The sequence below is a fragment of the Leguminivora glycinivorella genome, chromosome 21 (genome assembly GCF_023078275.1).
Source record: "Leguminivora glycinivorella isolate SPB_JAAS2020 chromosome 21, LegGlyc_1.1, whole genome shotgun sequence".
NCBI lineage: Eukaryota > Metazoa > Arthropoda > Insecta > Lepidoptera > Tortricidae > Leguminivora > Leguminivora glycinivorella.
This window is the reverse complement of record NC_062991.1, coordinates 9,117,017-9,137,532: the sequence shown is the minus strand read 5'-3', so window position 1 is coordinate 9,137,532 and position 20,516 is coordinate 9,117,017. Positions and strand designations below refer to the sequence as shown.

Genomic DNA, 20,516 nt, shown 5'->3' with positions numbered 1-20,516 from the left:
TTAAGCGCCATATACGCTATGGGGACTCAAGTCCTTTATGGCAACTTCTGCATTTTACAAAATTTCCAAAAACTGGATAAAAATGATCTTCATCGTGCAAGTAATACCTGCTACGATATCATAAACAACAGAATTCTTGAAGGTAATGGTAATATTATTGCGTAGTACGGTAATTTACTAAAAATCCGCAAAACCGGTTAAAAACCGGTTAACCGGTTTTGAAGATATAGGTTCGGTTATTAACCGGTTTTTAAAGTTAACCGGTTTTTGCAAACCCTAGTCGAAACATCCTGAGGAAACCGAAGTAATCCCAATAAGGCCTAACCCTTCGGGTTGGAGGGTCAGATGGCAGTCGCTTTAGTAAAAATAGTGCCTACGCCAAATCTTAGGATTAGTTGTCAAAGCGAACCCCATGCACCTATGAGCCGTATCAAATGCCGTGATAACGCGAGGATGATGATGATGTCGATGGCAAACAAATACTTGTCTGGAAAATGGTCACTGCAGTGACTGCATTTTTGCACTCTCGTAGGTTAATTTCATTTAAATTAGAGTGTAGATCAATAGGTGGAGGAATATTATTCCAAAATCTGATTGCAAGATATCGAAAACAGCTTGTAAAGGTAAAGGTTTTGCGAGGGCGTGCTTACAAGGGACATTGTCTGGTTAATAGGTACTCGATATGAGATCCGGTAGATTGCCTAGGATAGGTTAGGACTCTTTTTTGGCGGCTATTTTATTTAAGCACGGTCCACTTATGAAACACACTATCTCCATTGAAATATGCCATCCAATGTCTTCTTATCTTCCCCTTTCTTTATTTACAATTTACAAAGCTAATTAATCAGTTTTATGTAACCCAACGTTCCGAGACTGCAGATGCAATCCAATCACGTAAGATGTCAACGTCATTCCGCCAAGTGAAACCGCCCTTGCGCCGTTACTGTTTTATTTGTTTTTTATGGCTGAAGTATACTGCCTACGGCGCTATTTACTGTGGTATAGGCCCGCTGAGTTCATCGATTTAGGTTATCTTATCCTATAAAATGCCGCATATAGGCCTAAATTTAGAAAATGCTGTCTAGATACCAACTTTTTAGTAACGATATCCTAGAAATATTATTTCACACAGAGCAAGAGTGATGCTCAAGTGAACAATGGTTCCCCTCGTAACATAAGAGTTGGTCAACCTCATCATCATACATCTTTCACTGGATCGTTTATCCTGTCTGTGTACGCGATTTTCACTTTAAACACCTATGATACAGCATTACAAACCGGGCAGTCTGTAATAGCTGTACCATGATTCTAGCTAAAGAATACATACATACCTACATACAAACCGGGCAAAGAAATTGCGTTGCTTGGGCCGCGTCTTACGGAGGAAGGACCTATACAAAAGGAGACGTTTTTTAAATTACACTCGAACGGCGCGGCGCTGGCGTCCGTTCCGCGTCTTACGACGTGCGTCGCCTGAGTATAGATAGTCCCTTAGATGAACTAACCTGCATGGCGAGGTGGTGCTGGTGCGCAAGCGCGGCGGACAGCTCCGCGTCCTCCGTGGACGCGTCCGAGCGCGACACGGGGCTGTGCTGCGGACCGTACGCGCCCTCCACCGGCCCGTTCCTGTAACAAGTACAACATTTAGTTAGTATCGCCCCCGTTTTAAATCCTTCACGTAAAATAGATTCAAATAGCTGGGGAGTTTATTGCAAAACCTTAAATTTTTTGACCAAAGCATGAAACTTGGCACAGTTGTTCCTTATATCAAAATAAGCCGATTAAGATCGGGAGCCTTCGGTAGCCTCCCCCCTGGGGCCCGGGAGGGGGGGTCAAAGTACCGCTTCACCCGGCTTGGTTTGAAAAATTCTAACTTACCCCGTTTAGTTAATAGGTCATGTTTGGTATCGTTTTCGAGTAAATCAATAACGTAGAATTCGTTTTTAGTACTAAAATTATAATTTAATGGTAAATAAAATAAAAAAAATAAAAAAAATTGAAATTTTCATCCATGATTTACAAATTCAGGTCATCATAAATGACAAACTGTTTGCTTTTTCTATAAATAAAAAATATGACATGATAGCCTATTTAATATAGATTATAAAAAATATAACTTTTATCCACCTTTACTAACGTTAAGTTTCACAAAAAAATTACTTTAAGACGCGCGGCGTCGGGACGCCGCGAGCGTAATTTTAAAATGCCTTTATTTTAGAAACTCTATTAGACCCCGTTTAGCTATTAGGTCATGTTTGATATCGTTTTCGAGTAAATCAATAACGTAGAATTCATTTTTGGTACTAAAATTATAATTTAATGGTAAGTAAAATTTAAAAAAAATTAAAATTTGAAATTTTCATCCATGATTTACAAATTCAAGTCATCATAAATGACAAACTGTTTGCTTTTTCTATAAATAAAAAATATGATATGAAAGCATATTTAATATAGATTATAAAAAATATAACTTTTATCCACCTTCACAAACGTTAAGTTCCACAAAAAAGTTACTTTAAGACGCGCGGCGTCGGGACGCCGCGAGCATAATTTTAAAATACCTCTATTTTAAAAACTCTATTAGACCCGGTTTAGCTATTAGGTCATGTTTGATATAGTTTTCGAGTAAATTAATAACAAAAAAATTATTTTTGGTACTATAATTATAATATAATGGTAAATAAATAAAAAAAATATTCATCTATGATTTGCAAATTCAAGTCAACAAAAATGTCAACTGTTTGCTTTTTATTTAAATAAAAAATATGATGTAAAAGCCTATGCGTATGTCACCAAACACCCAGACAAGTTTGGTGGAAACTTCCTTCGCGAACTGCTTGGTGTCTGATGACCATGGTCCAAATGTTTCAAATGCAATTGCCGCAAATAATGTAGTTGTTTTTTAAAAATGCATATTTGCGCGTTTAAACTGGGCGTTTTGCAGCAGCAGTCCCTGGTTTCTGGGCCGAACGTTAGACGTTGGACGGAGCCAAGGTATCCACACAGGTCACGCCCCACGCCAAGGGTCGTCCCAGAAACCAAGGCAAAAGCGAGCAACCATCAGGCCGCTTTCCGTCTGCTGCTGACAAGCCGACAGGTTCGAGGGTTGTCGGTATGTTCGCTGTGCCGAGAGCCTTGCGGATTAAATCGTTAAGTGCAGCGTGTCACAAAATTCGGCCAGCACTAGACTGGCAGTGGAGTCCATGGTGTCCTAATGCGTCGGCAGCAAGGGTGTGGTTGGCATGTCTTTAGCCCCAGTCTTAGACAAATGGCAATATATGATGAAGTAAGGCAGCCTCGGAAGGAGGTATGTTCTCCAAGTGTCGATCTTGCACATATTGTTTCAGACCAAGTCGTTGCGTAACGGTGAATGAGTGGTCGAAGTACCTACCTCTTTAGGTACCAGAAAAGATCGATAATTGGAGAACATACCTCCTTCAGAGGCTGCCTTGCATCAGTATATACTGCGCACAGTGTACCAGGGGCCCATTTCTCGAAGCTACAAGTTACAATTTTCAACTGGTTGTCAATGTCTAATATGACAAGTTGCAAAGAGACTTCCGCTTGTAACTTGTAACTTTCAGTTTTGAGAAATGGGACTCAGGGCGTTCTTGTTTGGAGTCAGGCGCTGGTGCCACACCAAAATTTGCCAAGTCCGTCTTCTTGGGGATGGAAGGAAGAAGGAGACGAATGGGTAGTGTGGTACCCATTCGTCTCCTTCTTCCTTCCATCCCAGTCAGGCAACACTGAAGTGGCCAGTATATGCTTAGAAGTTACAAGATGTAAATGTAAATCAGGTTGCAAAAACCGATGAAACTGCATAAAGAGGGTAGAGCCTTCTTTATGCAGTTCCATATGTACCCAGCTATGTCTCTGTGAAGGGAATGTATAGTATGAGTATGAGTATGAGTAATCTGTCAATTAGGACACCACGGACTAAACTATAAGTGCTAACTTTTCAGTGTTGGATACTCTATGGCAGTTCCGACTCAATTATAATAAGCTCATTATAATTGACTTTAGTTAAGTATAATAATTTCAAAAATATAACTTCATACAATTTCTATACTAGTTTGCGATACCTGGCAAATTTTCCTGCATCTGAAACACATTTTTTTTATCTGTCGCGTTATCGGCCAATCAGAGACGGTTATTAGAAACAATTGGTTGCTAGGTAATTCGATGTTGATACAACGGTGAACGACTCTATTGACATTAATTTTTAACTTGCATGAATGGTGATATTTCCGTCCATTGATGATGAAGATGATGACTCGTAGAAAAAGTATTGTATACAATAGTGATATAATTAAGCTTTTCACTCTCGTACTACACATGGTACTCGACTGAAAAGTTTTGTATTATATCACGACTGTATAAAACTACTACTGTACTATTATATAGATTTCTTACAGGATTCACTACAATGAATAAATAACAGGTACAGTCGGTCTTTAGATCGTGTGGTCCGACCCGAGTGTTGCCGTTGTCGACACCGGAGTCAATAATAATGAATCTTTTTCTATTTATGCATTAACACACCTCTGACACTGGCGATCAAATATATGAAAGAGGCGCGTTCCCCGCACACAGTCTAAGCTCGCGTAGGTGAACGCGTACTATCCTTTGTGAATAGGCTTTAATATCATATTTTTATATTTATAGAAAAAGCAAACCGTTTGACATTTATGGTGACTTGAATTTTCAACTCACAGAATTTATTTATTTTTTTATTTATTTAATTTAACATTAAATGGTCATTTTAGTACCAAAACTAAATTCTACGTTATTTATTTACTCGAAAACGATACTAAACATGACCTAATAGCTAAACGGGTTCTAATAGAGTTTTTTAAAATAAAGGCATTTTAAAATTACGCTCGCGGCGTCCCGACGCCGCGCGGCTTAAAGGTTTTTTTTATGAAACTTAACGTTAATAAAGGTGGGTAAAAGTTATATTATTCATAATCTATATTAAATAGGCTTTCATATCATATTTTTTATTTGTAGAAAAACCAAACAGTTTGACATTTATGATGACTTGAATTTGTAAATCATAGATGAAAATTTCAAACTTTTCATTTTTTTTTATTTTATTTACCATTAAATTATAATTTTAGTACCAAAAATGAATTCTACGTTATTGATTTACTCGAAAACGATACCAAACATGACCTATGAACTAAACGGGGTATGTTAGAATTTTTCAAAGCAAGCCGGGTGAAGCGGTACTTTGACCCCCCCTCCCGAGCCCCAGGGGGGAGGCTCCCGAAGGCTCCCGATCTTAATCAGCTTATTTTGATATAAGGAACAACTGTGCCAAGTTTCATGCTTTGGTCAAGAAAAAAAAGGTTTGGCCTCTTTTTGTCGATAAACGTCCCCACTAAAAACTTATTTCAAATGTAAATTACTTTATGACCTATTTCAGTAATCTTATGATCATCATCATTCTCTTGCCCTTATCCCAGTCACTTGGGGTCGGCGCAGCATGTCTTCCTCTTCCACACATCCCTATCACCCGTCATCTCATTATTAACTTGCTTTTTTTTTTATACTACGTCGGTGGCAAACAAGTATACGGTCCGCCTGATGTAAAGCGGTCACCGTAACCTATGGACGCCTGCAACTCAAACAGTGTCACATGCGCGTTGCCACCCCATTAGAAACTTGTACACTCCCTTTTGCTGTGTTAAGTACACAGCAAAAAGGAGTGTAAAAGTTCCAAGGAGGGTTCGGGTTGCCGACGACTCAAAGGACAATAGACGGAACAAGTTAGTTCCGTAAGTCCTCCCGTCATCAGCACACCGCACCCTCGTTGAGCTCTGTTTCATATCATGTTTCACAAAGCCCATCGACCACCTCTATATTCCTCCTTAAGTAATGTACGGATGAATCCTCTTAATTGTTTAACAGATACAAACCCGCGGGCGTACGTTACCTATACATGCAGCTCATGCAAGCGTACATACGTAGCACATCCCCCGGGTTTACTCTAGGCCGCAAACTGTATGCAAATGTGAGTTATGATCGGACAGATTGTTTGGAGCAAACAAACGCTTCTGCTTTTATCGTGTTAGTGTGGCTGAGGACTGGTTTACATCAACGCGATTGTAATAGTTGTACTTTAGGCCTAAGTCCGTTTTCACATTATCCGATCGGATATTGTTTTAGTTTATGTTCTTTCAACTGTCGAAGCATAAAACGGTCAATTGAGGACGTTAGAAAGCTTTGCACGTTTACAGACATAATAGCACTACAGGAGACGTGGTTACTGAACTGCGAACTGTCATTTCTCAACACATTAAGTGACGAGTTTGCGTATACCGGAACTTCGGCAGTAGACACCTCCTCAGGTATGTTACGCGGCAGGCCCTACGGCGGGACTGCACTACTGTGGCGTAAAAAACATTTCCCTATTACATCTGTTATACAATGTGATAATCCGCGAATTAGTGCAATCAGGTTAAAGTCTAGCGATAAGGAAATTTTAGTATTTAGTGTATATATGCCAAATAATAGTGTGGACAACCTACCTGAGTTTGTGCAATGCCTAAGTACTATAAATGCAATCGTTAAAGAAAGTGCTATTGAAACTGTATTTGTATTAGGGGACTTTAACGCACACCCGGGCGAGTTGTTTTCGAATGAATTACAAAATTTTTGTCAGGATCAAAACTGGACATGTGCGGACCTAGATAAATTAGGTATCGGATCTGACACGTTTACGTACCTAAGTGATGCGCATGGGTGTAAGCGGTGGCTGGATCACTGTGTGACTACTAAAGCTGGGTGGAAAACTATACTCGATGTTTGCGTTAGCTATGGTGTGTTTTGTTCTGACCACTACCCATTAGTAATTAAGTGTAATATAGGTGTAGTAAAATCTAAGGTTTGTGATTATAACTTGAAACCAGAGAGTAAACAGATAGTATGGGGCGAGCGTACACCTACGGAAATCGATAGGTATACGAATAAATGTAATGAATTACTGAAACTAATCGATTTTCCTGCTAGTCTTGAAGCTTGTAGCGACCACGCCTGTACCAACTCTAATCATGTTGTGATCCTGGATGACCTGTATCATGAAATAACTAATGCACTAAGCAAAGCGTCTGTACACAGTAGGGAAGTCGCTTGTGGCTCCCGGAGGAGTAGGGTTATAGGGTGGAATAAGCACGTTGGTCAGGCGCACAGGGAGGCTAGGCTTTGCTTCCAGAACTGGGTTCTATGTGGTAAGCCTAATGCGGGACATATTTTTGACGCAATGCGCACAAGTCGAAAAATATTTAAGTCCAAGCTTAGGTGGGTTCAAAATCACCAGGAACAGATTAAGATGGACTTACTTGCTGCACATCACAGTGGGAACGATTTCCGCGGCTTTTGGAAACTAACAAAAAGAATGGAGACAAGGCCGGGCCTCTCTGTTAGTGTAGATGGCATTTCGAACTCAAAAGATATTGCAAATATGTTCAAGGACCATTTCTGCATAAAGTCTCCCTCCGGTGGGGGCATGGCGCTGCAAGTGCACGACGATGTAACTGTAACTGAATATGACCTTCAAGTTCACTTTAGTGCGAAAGACATCGCTGAAGTTTTAAAGGAAATGAAAGCCGGAAAGTCCCCCGGCCATGATTACTTGAGCGTCGAGCATTTGCAGTTTGCTGGTCCTCACTTGCCTAGATGTTTATCAATGTTATTTAATCTATGTATAAGTCATTCGTATTTGCCCGAGAGTATGATAAAAACGTTAGTAGTTCCCATAATCAAAAATAAAACTGGGGATATTTCTGATAAAACTAACTACAGGCCTATTTCTCTGGCAACCATAATAGCTAGAGTACTTGATAGCCTGCTAAGTGTACAACTGGACAAGTGTTTGCAGATACATGATGCTCAGTTCGGATTTCGAGCCGGGTTATCCACAGAGAGCGCAATCACTTGCCTAAAGCTGGCTGTTGAGTATTATACAAGTAGAAAAACGCCTATATATGCGTGTTTTTTGGATCTTTCCAAAGCTTTTGACCTTGTCAACTACGACCTACTTTGGAATAAGCTTGACAGGGTCAAATTTCCCAAGGAACTGACGCGTATATTTAGGTATTGGTATGGTGGCCAGAGAAATAGTGTTCGGTGGGGTAACGTGCTCTCTGACGAGTACGGATTGCAATGTGGCGTGAGGCAGGGGGGGATAACCTCTCCTAAATTATTTAACCTGTATGTTGACGACCTGATCGATCGGCTCAGCAGCACGCATGTCGGATGCCATGTCGACAGAGTCTGTTTTAACAATATAAGTTACGCCGATGACATGGTGTTGTTGAGCCCATCGGTGGGGGGGTTAGATATCTTAATTAAAATTTGTGAATCGTATGCCCACGACCATAATTTAAAATATAATGCACTCAAAAGTGAATTCATGGTCTTTAAAGCAGGAACCAAAAGCCCATCATATGTCCCTCCCATATTTCTTAATGGCCTTGAACTAAATAGAGTAAGATCATTTAAATACCTTGGTCATGTTGTTACCGAAGATTTATGCGATGACTCAGATATTGAGAGGGAACGCAGAGCCTTAGCGATAAGAGCTAATATGATAGCGCGCAGGTTCAGCAGATGTACAGCCCAAGTGAAGATCACCTTATTTAGAGCGTACTGTACATCGCTGTCACGTGTAGCCTCTGGACTAAGTACACCCAGCGATCGCTGAACGCTCTGCGAGTCCAATATAACGATGCGTTCAGGGTTCTGTTGCGGCTGCCGCGATACTGTAGCGCGTCCGGGATGTTTGCGGATGCGGGCGTGGACGGTTTCCATGCCTCGCTTCGCAAGCGCTGTGCTGCGATGCTTAGCAGAGTGCGCGGCAGTCGCCACAGCCTCCTGGCAGTCGTGGCGAACAGGTGGGACAGTGGCTTTTTGAGACACTGGTCCTCCATGCACATCAGTCCCAATGGTAAATTTAAATTTAATTTAATTTAATGTGATTTATTTAATTTATTCTAAATGTAATAATTGTTATTTAATTTTTTAATGTTGAAATGTATAATTGTTATTTAATTTTTAAAAAAAAAAAAAAATAATAATTTTTAAATAATTTTTATGTTTAAATGTTTGTTTATATGTAAAATGTGTGATAATATGGATTTTTTTATCTGAAATAAATGAATTTTATTTTTTTTATTTTATTTTTTTTTTTTTTTATTGGATGTCGGAAAGATTTCAATAGAAAAAATCGAAGATGGCGCCTGTAATGTATGGGATATCTATCCTACATCCGATATCGGATCGGATAATGTGAAACGCACTTACACTTTTAGGTAGGAGTAATGATGTACTTCGACTTAAAAGTCTAATAATTTTCTCAATGGACTCATATACAATGTTCAAATATGTAAATAGGCTCCTCGAAATTTCTTTACAATGCTGTCTATATTTTGACTTTTATGGAGGTAGCGATTATACTCTTCAGACTTCATTACACGAAATTAGAAAATAGAAATTAGGTACTTGACTCAACGTTTATCATTACACAAATTAAGAATATATCCTTTGTCAAATTTAATACTGAAGCAAAATAGCCTGTAATTCCTGTAAAGGTACAGCGTTTTCGCAATTTATTCGTAAGTAGTCCCGATATTAACACACGTTTAATTAATATCAATTATGTACGTAATTGCATGGTTAAATTACTCTTAACGAGCCTAGCGCGGCCGCTGACATGACTGGCTATCAATTTAAAAATAATAACAATCAATAATCGATGATTTTATGTCTACCGGTAGTTCGAGGCATCAACAATTGACAGTAAGTGGCGATTATGGGAACTGATTTCCGCTCTGAAAGTGTATAATAGGAATTCATAGGAAAGTCGGAGCCCGTCATTATATACTAAGGAGACACAACTATAAGGATATTGTTATTACAAATTTTTGAACGAGCTCCTTAGATAGAGTCCAGGGTAATTTAAAATTACCAACCAAATTAATTTTATTGTTGTACTATTCTCTCTATTAAAATCAACAAATTTCGGTACTACTTAATAAGCTACAGCCTGGACGGCCGACTGATAGAGTACCTAAACGTTATGCCGAGCGATTCACACGCTGCTTACTGCGTGGCATGTGCCTAATCTTGCTTGCTTGACCCTTCCGCCAAACACTCATTTAAGGGGCTGACAACACCCAACTGCGCAAAATTGATGTTACTTGCGCAGTTTTTTTAAGACAAACTATTAGTTTTAATAAGGCAAGTAAATTATATGTTATTATTCATTATATTTCAACGAACATGGCCGTACTCGATACACGATTTAACAAAATCGGCTCGATAGAAAAAAATTGCAAAGATTGGTCTCGAGTTCGTCATTTAACGGTTCTATGTCGTTCAATTATTCACTTAGTTGCCTTTAATTAAAATTACAATAACAAAAATATACATATCTAAAACACTAACGAAACATATTGCACAAATAATGCATCTTTATATTTTATTTTAATATTTTTCCGTATTACTTTTCGTACCTAGCCGCCCTGTTTTAGTGGTATCACGCTCCCATGCGAATAGACAGTGTACGCTAGCGTCAAGGTCATTGGGTATTGTCAGCGTCTTAATAAGAAGCATTATAGAAATAATATTAAACTGCACAATAAAGGTATGCCGCGACGGTGAATGAACGCCATATTGCTATGATTGAATGCCAGTCACCTTCCGTAGCGAGTGACCCTTGTCCGTCAAACGGGGACATCGCGTGTGGTGGATAAATTTAGACCACTTACAACATAGACTCTTTGCAAATAAACAGCTGGCCAGTTAAAGCAGATCACAGACTTCCTATAAAAGTAATGCTATTCTCTGACCGTCTAATATGAGTTGAGGTTCGCGCGCGCGATTCCATGAAGTGCGGCAGATTTATGAGGTCGCGTGCGAGAACGACACATGCTGGCGGTCGGCAGGTCTTTGGTGTCTGCAATAAAATCTCGTCTGTAGCACACACGATTAAACTTGCGTTCTTCTAGCTGTATTTCCAAAACAATATCGGTTCAAAGAATATGAGATTGGCGGGTAATATTGCCGAGATACTTCCGACTTCCTAAGGGCCATCCAAACGGAAACAGCGATCCAATTTGATTGGACCGCGTGAATCGACTGTAGTCATCGTTTAATAAGTAGGTAGTTACTGTAGTTAGTAACCGTATATGAAAACCTACAAGGTAGTAGGGAAAGCGCCTTCCCTCTTTGGAATTAAGCTTAAAGCATCAAAAGACTTGTACACGTAAAAGACGAGCCATTGCTCAATAATAAAATTCTGTATTTAATTAAATACGAATAACACTTTACGGAAAAATATTCAATGGAAAAAGTGAGATTCGATTGCCGCATAGTCGTAGATCCCACTCGTAATAAGCATTTGATACGTTTTGTAATCCACGTTTTTGACTAATAACCAATATAAAAACGTCAACTCCGTTAACAGACCGGTAACCGGATCGACCAAAAAAACGTGTAAATTAATCGAAAACTGGAACACGTACACGACCGACAACATCGCATCACGGTAGGCTAGGTTCGTACAAAACTCATCCCTGTTCCGTATGAGTGAAGATTCGAACTGGGTCATATGGGTGATAGGAGTTAGTAAGAGGTGCCTCCATCGTTTGGGGGAACAAAACACTAATAACAATGGAGTACACGTGACCCCAAAACGGGACCTAACCTAATTTAAATGAAATTTGCAATACACGAGGGTCACCTATATTTCACGTGAGCGTTTCCGCTTTTTGCACGAATGGGTAACCGGTTTGCAAATTCGAGATCTCCATTAGGTATTCCGGCTAAAAATACGAAATGTGACGGTAAATCGATAGGATTCTTTTTATGGAAAGACTGTGTTGTATTGATTTGTCAGGACGCGGCCGAGCAACGTGAAAAGGTTTCCGAGAGGCTTCTACTCAAAAGAAAAGAGTAATCGCGGTAAGAAAAAGCATTTCCTTATACCTACCGTTGAGTTTCTGACAGTACCTTGTAGCTTTTTAAAGATATCGTGTAATGTATAAGAAATATTGTAACATCTGAGTCTGGGGATCTAGCAAGAATCTAATATTAAAATCGCAAAATAGGAAATTACGATATCAGTGCGGAAAAGAGAAAATTCGAAACTAGTGACGATAAATTAAAATACGACCGAAGGGAGCGGGAAGAGATGATACTGATGATAGTGATAGTAACTACAATTGTCAATAGCGTCGTTTAAGTCCCGTCCTATAAGAAAATATAATATACCTTTCTCCCGGAATTCTACAGCAAAACTTTGAATAAAAGACCAAGTCGCAGACAAAAGCTTGAAACGTCTCATACGGAAATATATTTCCTTGGAAGTTGATTTCATTTCCAGCTATGCTATATATTGTAAAGTAGCTACTACTGATCACTATGGTATAATTAGAATAAGTTTTTTTAAAGTATTCCTCACTGTATGGGCTTTGGTCTGAAATACATACATACATTATTCGCGCGAACTACCCGAACACGCATGACGATATTTCGTGAGCTCCGCAATTTTAATTCCGTAAGAGTGATAAAAGTGTTTGTTCCTGGTAAAGTTTTTGATAAACCGGTGCATTTTATAGTACTTATTAAAATGTAACATGTGAAATTACTCAGTGTACAGTGTATGAAGTAATATTAGTGCATAAACTATAAACTTGCGACGATCTTACCTACTCAGAAGTAGTAAACAACATTCCAGTGCTACGTGCTCGGCCTGAACGCGTAAGCGTATTCAAATCCTGCGGCGGTTGCGCCCTTTCTGATACTCAAACGCAGAGATCGTACGGCGCTGCGGAGCATTTAGTAGCGTGCCGTTTGCCTTAATCGATTAAAGGATAACACCATACTAAGCAGCAAAGAGCATTTAACAGCGTGCGAATATAAATATATGTACTTTTAGAATGTCGGTCAACTGCGCGGGTTGTGATGTTCCTTTGCACTTAACTGATAGGTTGGACTGTTCAAAATGCCATTTGGCATTCCATTACCAATGCTGCCGTATAGATGAATTGCAGTTCAAAAACCTTACATACATCCAGAAGTCAGGCTGGATTTGCCCAAATTGTCATGTCAGTGAAAGAAAAGGGAATAATGAAAACACACCGATCAGACATCAATTTACGGTAGAGCCTGCCGCACAAGAGAATGATATTGACATGAAAACTCCTGTATCCTGGGTTACCCAGAGGCAAAAAATGCGCAGAGAAGACGCGGATCAGTCTTTGATTATGTACCAGCCTGGTAATCATCATCAATGCCTAACAAAAGAGGATGTCCGCGATGTCGTATGCACAGAGCTACGTAACGTCTTGGCAGTAGAAATATCCAAAGTTCTGAGCCAAAGTTTGACAACTCATCTGCAGGATGTTAAGGCAGAGATAACGGGCCTAAAGGACGAGATAAGCAAAGTCCAGGCTTCCATGGACTTCATCAATCTTCAATTTGAGGATATTAAGAAGGATGCACATCAGACGTCACAGGAGTGTAGGCGTCTGGCGAGGGAGGTAGAAGTCCTACAAACTACAAATAATGAGCTAAATCAACGCATAACTCAGATTGAGCAGCATTCACGTGCCTGCAATGTTGAACTTCAATGTTTGCCTGAACATCGATCTGAAAATTTAGTGACGGTAATTATGCAACTAGCTAAAACAGTGTCCTGCGACATAAAGGAAGATGATATTCATCACTGCACTAGAACTGCCAAACTAGATGCGTCCAGCTCACGGCCGCGCTCAGTAGTTGTCCAGATGAAAAGCCCCATAACACGCGACAGACTACTTGCGTCAGTAATGAAGTTCAATAAAACCCACAAGGATGACAAGCTCAACTCCAGTCATCTGGGCCTTGGAGGCGAAAAAGTTCCTATATACGTAGCTGAGCACCTATCGCCGTATAATAGAGAGTTGCACAAGGCGGCGAGAAGAGCAGCGAAGGATAAAAATTATAAATTCGTATGGGTTCGAAGCGGGAGAATATTTATTCGCAAAGACGAAACCTCGCAAGCCATTGTTCTGAAAGACCTGTCTTCAATTAATCGACTATTATAAGTAGTTATTTTAGTTTTTAATTTTACATTTTTTGCATGAGCTTTATACTTTTTTCTTTGCCGTGAATAACTTAACTGTGTATTATCAGAACTCAAGAGGGTTGAACACTAAAACCATTGACATTAAAATTTTTATGCAATGTCTCTGTTAATCAATACGATGTAATTTGTATCACTGAAACGTGGTTGCAGGATAATATAAGTGATAGCGAATTGTTCGATAACAGATATAATGTGTACAGGCGTGCAAGAAATATTGATTCGCCATTAGCTCACTGAAACGTGGTTGCAGGATAAAAAAACTGGTGGAGGCGTAATGATCGCTGTAAATAAGAGATTAGTGTCATATAGAATGTATGAATTTGAAACAAAAATGGAAGACTTGGGATAATTATAGAGAATAGATGTAAAGACTGTGTAACTAAATTGCTATTAGGCTGTGTATATCTACCACCACCAGTCAAATTTAATGATCTAGAATTATTTTTTAACAGGGCTTCTGCAAATGTTATTAACTTTACTGAAACATTAATATTAGGAGATTTCAATATTTCTTCCATGGATTGGATTCCAAGCAATTCAGATACGTCTATGTTACCCGTAAATAGTTTTTGTAACCAGATACCAGACACTTACTGAATTCATGGCATTTTGTGATTTAAAACAGTACAACAGCGTTATGAACAGCAATAATAGATTACTTGACCTTGTGTTTTCGACAAATACGGTATCTTTAGACAGATGTAATTCCCCACTGAGCACTGTTGACCCTTTTCACCCACCGATAGAATTGTCCATAGACTTAAAACTTGAAAGTACTCTTTCTCCTACGTTACGACCAAAATTAAATTTTTATAAAGCAAACTATGAAGAAATAATTAAATATTTAAAGAATATTGACTGGAACTTATTGTTAGAGGCTTGTCAGGATGTAGATGAAATGGTTTTTAAATTATACGATACATTACAGGTTGCTATTAAGAAATTCGTGCAACTTATTAAACCAAAAGGAGCTAAATACCCAGTTTGGTTTACAAAAACTCTAATTAGAATGTTACATGAAAAAGAAAAAATTAGAAAACGTTATAAAAAGTATAAAAATCCATTAGATCAAATTACACTTGATTTGCTTAAGAAACGATGTACTGATCAAACCCTACTCTGCTATAATCAATATCGCAAAACCCTTGAAACGAATATAGCGCAGAATCCAAGGAACTTCTGGTCTTTTGTTAAACATAAAAGAAATAACAGATCATCTATACCATCTAACATGAAACTCGGCAACGAACATGCCTGTGATTGCAAAAGTATTTGTGAGTTATTTGCGAAAAACTTTTCTACAATTTACGAAACAAGTGTTGATAATTCTGATAGCACAAACTTCATACAGGAGCAAACGGTATTGACAGATTCGTTACATAAAATTATCCTTGATGAAGAATTGATCTTTAGAAAAATCAAAGCTTTGGATCTAAATAAGGGACCTGGCCCGGATAGTCTACCGCCAATATTCATTTCTAGGTGTGCGAAAGGTCTCATCCAACCGCTGAAATTTATTTTTAACAAATCACTCGACTCGGGCATTTTCCCTGAAACATGGAAGGAGACAAGAATAGTACCTGTATTTAAGGACGGCTCGAAGTCTGACATTAAAAATTACAGGCCTATTTCAATTTTGTCAGTTATGCCAAAAATTCTTGAATCTCTGGTCTACCCTTTCTTATATTCCCACTTTGCACGCCAACTCACAAAGAGGCAGCATGGATTCGTGCAGTGTAGGTCCACTAACTCTAACTTGGTAGCCTTTGTCGAAAGCCTTACTAAAAATGTTGATAACCGTACACAAGTCGATGTGGTGTATACTGACTTCAGCAAGGCTTTCGATAAAGTCAATCATACCGTTTTGATAAATAAACTGAGAGATCATGGCGTCTCTGGCTCACTATTGTCCTGGTTCAGGTCCTACCTTGCCAAACGCACGCTGCACGTAGTTGTTAATGGTGAACATTCTCAGAAGTTTTTTGCAACATCAGGCGTCCCGCAGGGATCGCACCTAGGGCCGCTGCTATTTTTAATTTTTATTAACAGTATAGTGAACTGTTGTGTCAACTCCGAACCTTACCTCTACGCCGACGATCTTAAAATTTTTAGACCTATTAAAAATTCTACTGATCGCATCTTACTGCAAGAAGACTTGGATAGGCTGAGTGTTTGGTGCTCCGAGAATAAAATGACGTTAAATGCAAAGAAATGCTGTTACATCTCTTTTACACGCAATAAAACTATGGTGCCTACTACTTATACCATCGGAGGCGCGCAGCTTGAAAAGGTAGATACAATCTGTGACTTGGGAGTAACGCTAGATAGCAAATTAAATTTCAATGCGCATTACATTAACATCATTAAAAAAGCATCTCGTATGTTAGGATTTTTACTAAGAAACACTAAACAGTTTAGGCGGGCTCGAACTAAAGTACTACTTTATAATACGTTAGTGAGAAGCAACCTTGAGTATTGCTCCCAGGTGTGGACACCTTATTATGAGGTGCATAGCAATCAAATTGAAAAGGTACAGAGACGCTTTTTAACACATTTAGGATTTAACTCTTCCAAAAACCGTAAACTCACATCATACAATAAACGTCTGAAATTCTTTCGGTTTGTTTCGCTTAGTAATAGGAGAAAAGTACTAGATTTAATGTTCCTTTATAAATTAGTTAATAATAAGGGTTTAGATTGTCCAGAGTTGTTAAGTAAAATAAAAATAACTGTTCCTGCTAAGTTACCTCGTCCTGGTTTGTACAAGTTATTTAGCATTCCATTTGGAAAAACAAATTTGGGTCGCAATTCTGCTCTTTTAAGAATGGCTAAATTATATAATCATATCCCAAGCTCAGCGGGAGTTGATATATTTAACGATACACCAGTAAAATTCAAAAGGAAAGTGACAAAATATGTTAGCACACTGGGTATCACATAGTACCATATACAGCCACCAATACCTTAAAATGCGTAATATAATATATTATAATAGTTACCAAATAACCTGTCTTCTTTTTTTTTGTATTGAAATGTAGGTAGTAAAACTATTTTTTTTTTTTGTAATTTAATGAACCGGTATTAAATTATTAAATTATGTACTTATTAGGTAATAATAAGTTTAGGTATTGCATGTTTAGCTGTAGTTCACTGGTAAAAGACACCTATGTAAGTTGTGGTTACCTATAATTGGATAAGCATCAGTTTAGACTTTTGTAACTAGATTTAAGAGCATGTAAGATGTATTATCTGTTGGTAATCCTAAATAAATAAAATTAAAATTAAAATTACATACATTCAATCACGCCTGTATCCCATAAAGGGGTAGGCAGAACAAATGAAACTACTAAAGCTTCAGTGCCACTCTTGGCAAATAAGGGGTTGATAGAAAACGAAACTGTGACATTGCAGTGACATCAGGTTGCCAGCCTCTCGACTACGCCACAATTTAACCCACCCACGGGAAGAAAGGGGGTGGTGAAATTCTTCACCCGTCACCACACAGGCAAATAATGATTTTATTGGTCTGAAATAAAGATTTTTTTCTCAAACATGCAATGAAATATTGTCTTTACGTTCCTTAAAATGGGCTGGGAAGTATCGCTTTTTGGGCGCAACAACTCGAGAGGACTGTAAAGGGATTTCATATTATTTTTCAGGCCTAGGCCTGCAAAGTAACTTTTTTTTATAAAATATTGTCCTTTAGAGCATTTTTTTTATTTCATTGTATGTTTGAGAAAAGCACTATACATGCCTCGGCGTGAAAACGGATTCCCGGCCTCGTATCCCTATCCGGCCTCGCTCGCACGCTCGCTCGGCCCACTTGGCCGGAAATCCTCATTTCCCGGCCTCTGATGTAATGTACTATTTTATGCTATAATTTAAGGCAAGTGTGTGAATGCTCATTTTACCGAGAATCTCGGGGCAAGTATTTCAAATTCCGAGCAGATTCAACGCATATTCAAGTTTCCATTCACGAAACTTGCCATGACTGCATCTACAGCACAAAAGTCAGTTATTGTTCACGAGCAAAGTTACGCAAGAAGTGTGATGAGTTCCATAATCAAACTAATGACTTGTTTTAGTTCTTATATGGAGATATTGTTTGTTCTTTTATGACAAAGCATGAAAATGTTCATCATACATTGCACTACAGTCCCACGCGGCAGAAAGCACGAAACTTGGCATATAACCTTATAGGCTTACCAAGTGCACTATGGAGTCACTTAAGGTGCACTATGTATGTCCATGGTTCTACAAATAACGTAGTGTCAGATATGTTTGCGCGCTTCGCCCTATCAAACGTCTGTATTTATTTCATAATGTGAGTGTGCACGGGAAAACTTCCCACTTTGTCGATTGCTATAAAGCCGCTTTGTCAGTTTATTCATATAAAGACACAAGTAAGTCTCGCCTTAATGGTAACCGACAAAGTGGGACTCTTTACTAAACTCCCATATATCTGTAGATATTTAAAAGAAGCGATACAAATGTGAAAGGCTCTTTTATTCTTTTCAATATAATAACAATTCACCAATTAAAAGCAGCAAAAGTTAAATATTTACGGTTTGCGGAGACCGGTAAAAATAAAGGCAGGTAGAGCCCACTCAATGTTTTATACAATTCGGATATAACTTGGAAGTTTCGAGAACTTAAAAGTTTCACTTGAAATCCGCTGCGAGTTAGATTTAATTTGTTGAAGAGCATTGACATACCTACTCGCATCTTGCAGGAAGATAAAGACGACCAAGCTTCCACCATGTTCGACGTCTTTATTGCAGTTAAAATGAAATTAGTCAAATGAAGTCATCTTAAGAAAGCATCAGATAAGGTTTAGAAGTCTATTTACTCTGCATGCTAAGTTGCTTTGCAAAGATCCGATAGAAACTTGTAAGGTTGACTAAAATGACATTAAGACCTGATTTAGACGGCGCGTGACCTAGCATGCGATTTTAGTTACATTGCGGGCTCTTGAGGTTACATACAATTTTGCACAGCCATCAAATACCGCAATGTAATGTTATAAAACTCATATGATGTGAGTTCTCGTACCGTCTAAATGGGCCCTCAATCTTGTGGTGATTAGTCTTCTCCAATATTTCCCTTAAAGACTAAGCACCCTATGAAATGGCCTGTGCGCTTTTCTAGGATTTAGTGCGCCATAGTGCCCATAATCTTACATGATCTTAGAAAAGCGGACAAGTTACTCAACTTATAAGAGCATGGCTCGAATTCATGGCTTCGTTAAGAGCATTAAATACCTCGTAAGTATTTGCGAAAAATCTCAAGCTCGCGAAGATAGTACATTCTAGCTTTCTAGCTCGTAATTTTGAACACGTACTCCTTCAGCGTACCTAACTCGCTTAGCTTATCCTAAAATATAATATGGAGGGGAAAAGTTTGTTTTTACTGTGCCATTTTTACACGATCACTAAACCGATTAAGCGGAGGTGTAACAAAGTTTCGGGTCGGCAAAATGGAAACAAAGTTATGCATTGCGAATATCAAAAGAATCCGTTTATTGCGGGGTCTGTAAGCCACAATCTTTATTCACTTCGGATAATCCGGTACTGCGAATCATGCAGGCGAGTTGCTCAACTAAGACGACAATCGACAACTAATGTGCATCCACAGTTCGATACTGCAGTTCACTTTTGTAGAGCAACACAGCACAAAAACGTTAATGCAACAGGTAAGTTACCCAGGTGCTTGGCTTGCACCTAATAATTTATGCTTAAAAGATACACCCGTATTAAAAACCGTTCAAAAATATACATATATCAAGCCCCAAGGCTTGACCACCACGTGTCCGATGTGTCCATCCATATATAATTTACTTTTCTATTGGCGCTATTGATTGATTGTCAACTTGAATCAGGGAGATTTTCATGTCGCTGGTTGGTGTTTAAATTATGTCTCTTGTCAGACCCTAAGACGGGTTGAAACCTAGTTATGATTCATTCATGATACTTGTCAAAGTATTAACTAACGTAAACTATCTTGGCAAACTGTCATGAAGCAATGCTTACTGCTTAGGTATATTGAAAATTAATTAAACTCACCATGCTTCATAATAACGCGTTCAGTGGTCGGAAAACTCAAGCATGGGAACGATTGACGCCGTTATACCATTTAAGTTGGCGACTTGTTACTTAACTGTTACCTGAGTGCGTCTAACTTGGTCGGGCATTATAGCACAGTATAAAACCAGTAATAACTCTTCTTACAAACTTCACGCCGCGCGGTGTGTCCCCCTCCCTCCCCTCGCATGCGGCGAAAACATGCGAAACTGGTGATTATTGGGCTGGACAGTCGGGGCCGCGTTTGCGCGCTGTGTTGACGTGTTGAGTTCGGGAGAAAATGACGTCAGCACCGAAGACAT

At 38.9% G+C, this 20,516-nt stretch overlaps 1 protein-coding gene across 3 annotated transcripts in view; it reads right to left on the bottom strand.

The window, feature by feature from the left end:
* The window catches only part of LOC125237450 (catenin delta-2), an 84,454-nt gene that overhangs the window by 22,771 nt on the left and 41,167 nt on the right, over window positions 1-20,516 (bottom strand). For all 3 annotated transcript variants that reach the window (XM_048144529.1, XM_048144530.1, XM_048144531.1), the window contains exon 3: window positions 1,506-1,626. In XM_048144529.1, the coding sequence (XP_048000486.1) occupies window positions 1,506-1,626 (121 nt within the window). The remainder of the gene's footprint in view (window positions 1-1,505; window positions 1,627-20,516) is intronic.